Source organism: Beta vulgaris, chromosome 6 (assembly GCF_026745355.1).
Source record: "Beta vulgaris subsp. vulgaris cultivar EL10 chromosome 6, EL10.2, whole genome shotgun sequence".
NCBI classification, from domain to species: Eukaryota; Viridiplantae; Streptophyta; class Magnoliopsida; order Caryophyllales; family Amaranthaceae; genus Beta; species Beta vulgaris.
The window spans coordinates 10006109-10017529 of NC_079207.1; the positions used below are offsets into that span (position 1 = coordinate 10006109).

Consider the following 11421-nt stretch of genomic DNA (forward strand, 5'->3'; position numbering starts at 1 on the left):
ACACAAATGATTATAAGCAACGATAATCATAAAATATATCACAAATTAATCTTGTCCCTTTTCTATTTAGGATAGATTATTATTCTATTGTAAATAAAAAACGATGATGAGCAACACTAACATTAAATTAGGAAAAATATAAGTTGAATGAGAAATTAAAATTGCCATATTTGACTTGTAATATAATTCGAAATAAGCAAGATGGGGCTGATTGATTTCGGCTACACTTATATGGATCATGATATTAATTGCCTAATTAATTTAACTATAATTAACATTATTAATGTTTTTTTCTTTAAACATTACAATTTAGAAAATCACATATAATATTGATTGATTGACATTTACCATTAACGGAGGCAATAATTAAGATTGATTGATAATTTAAATTACTTGCCATGTTTAATTGGTTAGTAAAATTTTTGAACATAACCAATACGACAATTAAAAATTTTGGCCAAACGTATATTAATTTGAGATTTTAATTACGTAATTGTAACCATAATTAACGTCAATCACATTAATATATAAATGGAATATCCTTGATTTTCGGAAATCTCATATGATATCATGAAATTACTTGGACACTATTAATCAACTTAAAAAATCAATCAACATATATCACGATTTCCTTTGCATTTTTCATATAATTTTCGGCCAAAATATTCCGAAATGCCACTTAGACACTCGATTTGAGAGTTTTAGTTTGTCAAGCTCTAGAATTGCTCGGTGATTGTGAGCTTGACACATTGGATTTAGGATTTTACTTTAGATGATAATATACATAGATAATTCTTTAATATTCTTATATTTAGAATATTTTAATTTTTAAGAGACAAAATAAGTTAGATGGAATAATTGCTATGTTTGAAATATAAAAAGGAATAATTAAGAATGGAGATTTGTTGGTAAGATTTGAGAAATGTAGACTTATAATTCACAAACTCGTATATTCTCAAACAAACTTAGCTAAATTAGGAGCTACATATGTATATGCTTCTTTTTTCCAATTATCTATCCGTATTGCTTTAAGGGGAATATTAAACAGTGTGTGAATAGGGAAGGATCGCAAGAAAAATATGCAAATTGAGAAGTTTCTTTGACAATTAATCATAACTTGCATGGTTGTATTTCGTATGTATATAATTTCTCACAATTGTAGAATTACTGTAGAGATAGGTATCATGTGATTTGGCTTCGTAGTGGCTCAAGAAATTTCGTGGAAGTTGAACCTTTTTAATTAAAATACATAAACAAATGATAACAAAATAAAAAATGGAATTTCAGGAGAATTAAAAAACAATTAATTAAAAAAGTCTATTCCTATTATTCAAATACTAAAATATTATACAAATAGATCGATGATACTTTCATAAAAATACTCAAAACCTCGATTGTGATGTTTTATGATGATGATGATTATGAAACTTTCTTCCATCGTGTTTGGAGAATTCATCCATTATTTTTCGAATTCGATTTTCGAATTCGGATAAACAAACGCATGTAACAATCTTCATTCATTCGAAATTAGTAAAATCGTTCCAATATTATTGAATGATTTCATTGAATGGAGCCATGTTTTCGTTTTGAGAGAGAAAGATTAAGAATGAGAGAGGCTGGATTCAACTTTAGCGGGCCATTTTTTTGATGGATTTTCGGTTTCTATTATATTTGGAGGAGAACATAATATTGATGTAGAAGTAGGGGAAGAAGTTGACATCAAATGCAAATTGAAAGTCCGAAATTGAGTTGGGATGTTTGAAGAGAAAACGACACTATTTATACTAAAAAACTTCCGTTTTTTTTTTTTAAATACGTTATCTAGTAATTATCGTTGATTGACAATCAGAATAACTATTGATTGATTGATTGGTAATATAATTTCGAAAGTATCAATTTAAATTAACTGATTGATTGACAATTACCATTAATGAGGAATAATTAAGATTGATTGATAATTTAAATTACTTCCCGTATTTAGTTGATTAGAAAATATTCGATATAAACCAAAATGGCAAAAAAAATTCGGCCAACACTAATGGTAATTTGAATTACGAAATTGTACCCATATATAACTCTCAATCACAATACATATGTTTGGAATATTCTTGATTTCCGGAAATCTCTTATGAGATCATGATATTAATTGCCTAATTTAAAAAATGAATCAATCAATTTCCGAATTCCTTTGCATTTTTCATATAATTTTCGGCCAAAATATTCTACATTGCCACGTGGACACTCTCATTGAGAGTTTAATTGTGAGGAGCTCTAGAATTGCTCGGTTAATGTGAGCTTGCCACGTCAGCTTTTGTCTTCTGCTTTAGATAATAGTATAGATAAATAAATAAGTAATTGACCTTTCCAGAAAAAAGCTATTATAAATGAGGGAAACAAAATGCGAAGTTGACAAATGCTTACATATACGTTCGTCACCACTCACCAGTAAACAAGATAGGAATGGGCTATGGATCATATCATAAACTTGTTTTGTCCCCCTGACAAAGAGAATATATAAACATGTACCAGCAATCTAGCATGTCATTTGTAACGCCTGTAATTATGATGATTGGGTGGTTAATTAGGCATATAGCATGGTCGCTAATAGATACCGGCTTAAGCTAAGATTATGATGCTCGTAAGAGATTAAGTTAATAAAGCACCCACACGATAAACTAGTGTCTTAAAATACTATGAGAGAGAAAGAGGAGAGAAGTTGCTCTCCTCCTGCCCCCCCTGAAACACCACTTGAAAAGTCTTTCCCCACCACCCCCAAGGCCGAAAGTGAGAAGCCCAGCCAGAGACTTCCGAAGCAGAGCCTTGGAATTCAAGCAGATGCCTTCAAAGTCGGTTCTTCGTCGTCGATCGTTCAGCTCCCCCCCTCCCCTACTTTTCTTCCCCCCCTCCACACTTCTTTCAAAGAAATAGCATGCTCCTCCCACAGTTCCCCCCATGTTATTTCAGAAATGGTACCGGTGAAATTGTCGATGGTTCCATTTGCAGAGGTCAAGCCTCAGCAATGTAGTGAAGATGATGTGTTCATACCTATTTCTGAAAAACATTACAGAGAACTCGTTGAGCCTTGAAAAGATGCGATAATCTGTAAGGTTGTTGGGAAGTCTCTCTCCCATGACTTCCTCAAGAAGGAACTGCAGAAAGTATGGAACTGGAAGAAAAATGTCAACCTTATCTCGTTGGGAAAGGGTTTTTATAGTTGCAATTGCGGATCGACAAATGAAAAATCCAGAATTCTTGCAGAAGGGCCATGGTTTGTTATGGGTTCACTTTTATGGGTTCAATCATGGCAGGCAGGCTTCAAGCCATCGACAGCCATCATCTCCCAATACCCCATATGGGTAAGCTTGCCGGAACTCCCCCTTGAGTTTTTTCAAAAAGATATCTTGCAATCCATAGGTAATGCATTAGGATGTATTGTAAAAATAGATGCTCACTCTCTGGAAGGAGACCGGAAAAGATTCGCGTCGGTATGTGTTCTGATGAATGCGTCCTCCTGTGTTCCGGGTAGGGTATGGATTGGAGGCACGTGTCAAAATCTCGTATATTCGGACTCACCATGGTTATGCCATAAATGTAGGAGGGTGGGCCATAATGTCAAGGGTTGCCTGGAAATGCAACCGGAAGTTTCTATGATGCCGGTGGAAGGTAGTAAGGTGGTCGGGTCTAACAAGGAAGTGGGGAGGAGTATTGTTCCTGCATGGATTGACGTGGAAAAAAAGAAACATAATAGGAAAGTTGACCTTGGAAGGAGTAAAGGAGGTAAGGCCCTTTCTAAGCCTAGGTGGACTCCTAGGAAAGAAGGAGTGGGGGCTAATAATGATGAGAGAGAAAAGGGAGGCTTTGATGGGACTACCCCCCTTCCCCTCACGCATACTCCCAATGTTGCTGCTGAAGATTTGTTAAATCTTCCAAGTACTGGGAACAGTTTCTCGGCGCTTCAGTTTGTGCAGGAGGAAATCCCTCGTTTACCTGCCACTGCTTCGAATAAGGGGGAAAAGGATGATGTGGATGGCCATGGTCAGCTTCAAGTCCAATCGGAACTCCCTCCTTCCCTAGATAAGTGTAAAAATTTACAGTTGCTTTCCACTTCAGCTGGTATCCTAACCCCCCCTCATTCATCCCTTATATATAATTCCCACCCTCCCACTTCAAAAAAGAAGAAGAACCCAGTGCAGAGCTTTTCACCAGTTAAGGAAAGAGAGAAAAATACCTCCCCTCCACCTCAAAATGTGGATGCCGTGCGACCCATCATATCTCGACCTGTCCGAATCACGGTCCCCACTACCGCCTTTGTCACCACCCAACTCACCCCCAGAACCATGTGTCATACGGACCTGCCCCCGCAGCCCGGTCCTGTTTGCAAGGCCTGTCCGGCCTCTCAAACCGGAACTCCATCTCGACAATGTGGAATTCTATCTCCCCGACAGCTTGGAGGAACCCACCGATTTTTACACGGAACTGTCATTCAAGGAGGTGAAGGCACTGATTGCCAATCCAGCTCGAAACCCAGAGCAAGCAGATCACCTGATGATGTACTCCAACTCCGTGTTCCGTCCAGCTCATGTCCCCCAAGTCCTAGATGCAGATCATCTTCCCCAAGCAATGAAATTTTTTCTCAATTGGTTCTTAGAGAAAGAGGTAGAAGTAGAGAGCGAAGAAAAGATGTTGGCAAGTTTGGGCCCCTGGGTGGATCCAACACCCCTACTACCGATGGCTCGCACACTCATCTTGGTCAAACTGAGGGATGTGAGGATGATAGCAAAGAGCAACTCCAATGCATTGCTACTTGCAAGACTTCACCTCCCGATGAAACAGTTGGGAATCAAAGCAACATGGGCCGAGGGAAAAGGGCCAAGAAGCCCTCGCGAAGCCGAAGCGATTCTATGGCCACACAGGAAAACATGGACGTGCCCCCAGACAGGAGCCGAGGTAGACCTGTGGGTGGCAGGAAACGAAGGGATCTTAAAGATGCTCCTGGACAAACCCACTCTAAGGAAATGAATGAATGTGCTCTTCTGGAATGTTAGAGGGTTGGCTAGACCTTCCTTTAAGCCGAACTTTAGGCTTCTCATGCATCATCATCACCCGTCACTGGTTATTCTTGCTGAGACATGGGTGGGGAGGGAGAAGACTGATGCTATTATCGCTGACTTGGGCTTTGACTCTTGGCATCTGCTGGAACCTGATGGCTTTGTGGGTGGCATCCTCCTGATGTGGAAATCACATAGTCTAGATTTCCATGTGATAGGAGAAGGTGCTCAGGGGGTATATGGCGTGGTTGAGGTACGTTCCACAAACACTTCCTTTGTGCTTACTCCAATATATGCTAGTCCTAAATTTCATGTTAGGCAGAACTTATGGCATGAGTTAGAAATTTTTGCTTAGAATCTATGTAAACCTTGGTTAGTTATAGGAGATTTTAATGATGTTGTCAATCAAAGTGAGAAATTAGGAGGTCGGCCTGTTTCTAGAAAAAGAGCAGATTTATTTGCGTCCACTATGGATAACTGCCAGCTTGTTGATTTAGGGTTTAATGGTCCCAAATTTACATGGACTAACAAAAGAAAGTCAAAACCGATCTTCGAGAGACTTGATAGAGGGTGGGCTAATACTGAGTGGATCCATCTATATCCTAATGCGAACCTGTGGCATCTCCCAAGAATTACATCTGATCACTGTCCTATTTTACTTAATTTCGAAAATGAGCCCTTTGCCCAAGGCGATAAACCTTTTAGGTTTGAGCCTATGTGGCTTCTTGATAAGGGGTTCAGAGAGGAGGTTCTTAGTCGGTGGCCAATCCCGTGTGTCTCGATCCAGAAGAGTCTAATCACGTTTAAGGACACCCTGTTAGAGATGAATCATGCAACGTTTGGAAATATCTATCGTAGAAAGCGTCACCTCTTAGCTAGGCTTAAGGGTACCCAGACTTACCTCCAGTCTCACCCTACGTCAGTTTTTCATCAGGATCTAGAATCTCAGCTCCAAAATGACCTGATAATGACCTTAGAGCAGGAAGAAGTCCTCTGGAAAACTAAGAGCCGCATGGATAGGGTGGGAGAGGGAGATCGTAACACGGGGTTTTTTCACAGAAGCGTCATTATCAAAGGAACGCTTCCAGGATCAATAGGTTAAGGGATAATGTGGGGAATGAGATCATTGATCAGAAGGGCATTCATGACCTAATTCTAGCCTTCTATCAGGATCTGTATTCTACAGAGAAATCATCTTGTAGGTGGAACCAAAATGAGGGGGTAAGCTCAGGGAGCAATGTGGGATATGTTCCATCCCCTCTTGAAATTAACAGCTCTATTCAGTATGAAACCCCTTAAAGCCCCCGGCCCGGATGGTTTTCACCCAATTTTTTTCCAGAAATCATGGGATGTGGTTGGGAATGACGTGTGTAGGGATATTCAAGAGTGGTTTTTAGGCACAGTAGAGTCCCGGAGGAGCTTTGTCAGGCTCTGATATGTCTGATTCCGAAACAGAGTTCCCCAGACACTGTTAAGCAGTTCCGTCCTATAAGCTTGTGTAACACCCTGTATAAACTTGTCACCAAGATTCTAGTCAATCGCCTTAAACCCTTAATCTCGACTTGGATCTCTCATAATCAAAACAGCTTTATCAAGGGAAGGGGTCCTGATGTTAATCTTGTGGTTGCATCTGAAGTGTTACATTCCATGAACAAAAAGAAAGGTAAGTGGGGCTGGTTCGCGCTAAAAATTGACCTTGAAAAGGCATATGATCGTGTTGAGTGGGCCTTTGTGAGGGAATGTCTTACGAACCTTCAGCTAGATCTTCCTGCTATTGACCTGATTATGAGCTGCATTTCCAATGCCTCCTCTCGTGTTCTAATCAATGGTCGCCAGTCTGAGGAGTTTAAACACTCTAGGGGCCTTAGACAGGGGGACCCTATGTCTCCCTACCTATTCAACATTTGCCTTGAAGCTTTGACGGGTAGGATCAACGAAAGTTGTATGAGCAAAGTTTGGACTCCATTTTGGGTTGGGAGAGGTCGTGTCCCCATTTCTCATCTCCTCTTTGCTGATGACCTCCTCCTTTTTGGGAGAGTGGATGAGGACACAACTTTTGCAGTCCGCACAGTTTTGGAGAGGTTCTGTGAGGACTCAGGTGAAAAGATTAACGAGGCCAAAAGCAAGCTCATTTTTTCCCCTAACACTACCATTGATCATAAGAGGCTCTTTATTGAGACTCTTAATATTGAGGAATCTAAGGATTTAGGTATGTATTTGGGCCTTCCAATATCCCACAAACACCCCTCCCGTAACCAGGTCCAATTCATAGTGGATAAAGTTAGGACAAGATTAGCAAATTGGAAAACCAAATTCTTATCGAGAGCAGGTAGGATGACCCTTATCTCCTCCACCCTATCAGCTATCCCGGCCTACTATATGTAGGCCTTTGCTCTCCCAGCAAGGACTTTGCAAGACTTGGACTCTATTTGTAACAACTTCCTTTGGGGAGAGGAGGGGGGAAAAAGAAGATCCATCTAGTTAATAAGACAATTGTGTCTCTGCCAAAAAACCAAGGGGGTCTGGGTATCACCTGCCAAAAACTCATGAACAAAGCTTACATGGCGAAATTAGGGTGGAAACTAGCGCAGGGCCAAACTAGTCTGGCCCAAAGGTGCATTAGAGCAAAATATATGCATAAGGACAGAGTTACCAAATTCACTAACGGGTCGGTAGTGTGGAAGAGTATTGGCCAAGGGTGGGATCTACTCAGGGATAATAGCTCTTGGAATTTAGGGGGGGGGGTTATTCGTAACGGTGATGGTCAGTGGATTTGGGGTTTTGGAAAGAAGACATATGCTAACAACTCTCTTGCAGCGGAACTTCTAGCGATTCTTGAGGCGCTCGTTCTTATTGATAAATACAAACTTCCGAAGGCTATTATATATTCAGACTGTAAAGACGCGATCCACCTCCTCTCAGGGGGTCAGTCTGACCTATATTCAAACTTGATTAACATGTGCAGGCAGTGGATGACTAAGCGACCGGACCTCCTGATTAAGCATTGTAGCAGGGAGCACAACATGGTGGCAGACTTTCTGGCCAAGGACTGTAGAAACAAGGATGGTGATAGTATTGTAACTAGGATTTTCCCCCTTCCCCCTAGTTACTGTTTGGAACAAGTACTTTCGGATTGTAATATGTTTAATATTATTAGTTATTGAATGAATGCCATGTTTACCAAAAAAAAAAAAACACCCACACGATGCATGCCCTTTTTCAAATATCATGTCAACGTGGGTTTCTTTCTTCTATATAATCACAATTCACAATACACTAGTCTTATTGACTTTTTTTATTGCATTCTTTTATTCATCTATCAGCAAAATCGGGAATTCTTGAGGAGAGATAGGCAGATAGCCGGAGCTTGAATAGAGATACATCTCCACGCATAAGCACAAACAATTTAGTTAGATAAGTAGGAGTATTAAGAAATAAGAAATCACTTAATGCGTCTTCTTAGGAATACTATCGTGAATAAATGTATAAGGAGCTGAGCTTATTGCCTTATTGGCATGTACACTTCAAATCAATATGGTTTGACATTATACTTAACTAGCCGCTTAAGAAATAACTTGTGGAAAAGACTCAACACGATCTCATACTCTTTTTTTTGTGTAAGGGGTGTAATGTGCACTCTTATCTTTTGTGTTTATATTAAGAAGTACCACATACTAATTAAGCGGCAAAGGATACTTGACTCTGACTATATATCTTTTGAATCTTTATACTATATCTTTTGAAGTTATTGTTTCACTTGACTCTGACTTTTCTATCAAAAAACAATGTTGATAATAATTATATTAATTTAACTATCAATTAGTAAAAGTTATAGATAGTTGATGTTTAAAGAATATTTCCTCCATTTTTTTATAGATGCTACATTTCCCTTAAATAGAAATGTCATAATAGATGCTACATACCATAAATGGATTCCTTCTCACCATAAAAATCTTAAAATACTATTAAAAAGTTGGTGGTCCCCCACTTTCTCTTTTAAAATACTCATACTTTTTCCTTAACAAATGGTTTTTTATTCAAAAAGTGGTGGTCCCCTACTTTCTCTCTCTACCTTTTTTAAAAACCCCCCACTTTCTCTATGTAGCAAGAATAAAAACAGGGAGGAAGTACAAATCAAGACAAATACAATAACAATTTGCATAGTAACATTTGCTATTGTCAATTACTGAAAGTGAAATATTATATGGTCAAAGTAGGATATATCAAAAGTACAAAGTTCAAAATGAAGCAATAAAGAAAAATATAGGGAGTATAAATTTTGAGCACATATATAATTATTCTACGAAATGGTTGCAGACATTGTAAAATGTGGTCTTTATATTATAATATTAAGACGTCTAATTAAAATTTAATTCGTTCATATATACATATATATCCTTTTCCAGACTTTTTCTTATCTTTCACTAACCATATACTACTAGTTGCCTCCAAGTTGGTCTACCTTGACTTGTTATCTCTTTTCTTTATTGCTAAACGATTTACTATAAATTATTTTTTCCTTATAGTTCATCTTTTCTCAAAAATTAATAAATAAAATGTATACCATCACTCATTCACTTTCCTTTTATTTTTGTATTTTCTCTATTTTGAGCCTAAAGTCTAAATGTGACAGTCTATTACTAGCCTATTCTCGTTCCTCAGCTGTTTCACTTCTATTTTATCATCCTCAATTATATTAGACGAATTAAAGTAGCATATATTTTATTTATACTTTGTTTGGATAGCAACATCCAAGGGAAAGAAGAGGAAGTGGAGGGGAAAGAAAGGGAGGGGAGATATACAGCTCAATTTTTACTTCAAGACGACACTCCAATTTGAAAGGGATGATGTTTATCGATCAAGAAGGGGATAAATTGGATTCTCTCCCTCTCCCTTTCTTTCCTTCCCCCAATCCTTTATCCAAATAAGGGAGCATATTCCCCTTCCTCAAGTGTCCTTCTCATTCTCTTCATTTCCTCTTGTCCATACAAAATGTTAATATTCTAGTACAATTATAGGGTGATTTCTTGATTTTCTTCCATTACCCTTGTCCTTTTTTTTGTCAGTCTCTCCATTTTAATCCCAACTTCCATAACTCCATATAGCGACCATCTACAACCATTTGTTTCCATCTTAACCCACCTTTTGAAGAGCTCAACATCAAGAATAAATTAAAACACATTAATTTGGGGTTGCAAGAAAATGACATAGCAACTTGTTCCATAGTGCTAACCCTTAAGCTTCAAAACAAAAATTTATTCCATAAATGAAAAAATATTGAGTTCTGTTTACCTTTCGGTTATCAATTAGGGCCCACACAATAACAATTCCGACAAGCATGATCCATCCTCATCTAGGAAAGAATTTATTGCATTGCTTGTTGTTTCTTCTACTTCTTCCCTTCCAATTAAAAAAGGACAAAAGATACAACAAAAAAGTTTGATATAATGTTATTCACCCACACAGTAAGAAAATCAAAGAGGTGGTTGGAGTTAAATATTTCTTCTCTTTGTAAAGTAAATATTACAAAATTTCTTTGTTTTAAGTGATAAACTTGTGCAAGTCCATCCCAAAGGAGAGTTTTGATTATTGATCACACGCAATCTTAGATGAGGTTCTATACTTCATCTTAATAATAATAATTGGTAATAGTAGGAGTAACCCATCTAACTTATACGTTAATTATCCTCGCTCTCATTCTTCGTTGTAGGACAAGCTCACATATGAATTAACACTTTCATGTTAAGTTTTAGACCATTATTCTTTTGTTGTAAATAATTCAACATGTATACCAATAAAAACTATATACTGGCTGAAATTATTAAAAGTCAATAGCTCGTCTGCGAATATTGAAAGTTTTCAATTTTTATTATATATAATATGTTAAAAGTTAGTACTATAAAAATTATCTAATTTTAAATACTAAAAATCGTATCGACTAGAATTTTAATTTGTTGCTATTGTCGATGTAGCTATTGGTTTAAATTACAAAACCAAAATGATTTATCATATCCTAACAATCTAACATGATTAAAAGACTACTCTTAAGAGCTTTTTTTTTTTCCTAGAAAAAATTGCATTGTACTTTTTAGCTAGTGAAGAAGACTTTTTCTTGGGATGGTGGGGTTTATTAAGGAGGTGAAAACTCAACTAACAAATGACAATTGACAAGACCGGTAATTTCCCGCGTCTTCAAGACCAACTGTCTAATAGCTTTTGGGTCCCGCAAAACTAGTGCAGGTATGTCATTTTATTAAACTATTTTTTCTTGATTTAGTTTGTTATTTGTTTCAAATACTGACGTTACGCATATCCAAACAATAGGTCAGCAATACCTTACTCCCGCCAAAATAGAAAGAAAGAAGATTATACT

At 37.6% G+C, this 11421-nt stretch overlaps 1 protein-coding gene across 1 annotated transcript; it reads left to right on the forward strand.

Annotated features, from left to right (window-relative positions):
- The first annotated feature begins 5088 nt into the window (after window positions 1–5088).
- On the forward strand, window positions 5089–8024 carry LOC125498890 (uncharacterized). The gene is made up of 5 exons (XM_057395664.1): window positions 5089–5301; window positions 5404–6095; window positions 6137–6269; window positions 6423–7257; window positions 8014–8024. The coding sequence occupies exons 1-5, from the start codon at window positions 5089–5091 to the stop codon at window positions 8022–8024; spliced, it is 1884 nt and encodes a 627-aa protein (XP_057251647.1).
- The last annotated feature ends 3397 nt before the right edge of the window (window positions 8025–11421 follow it).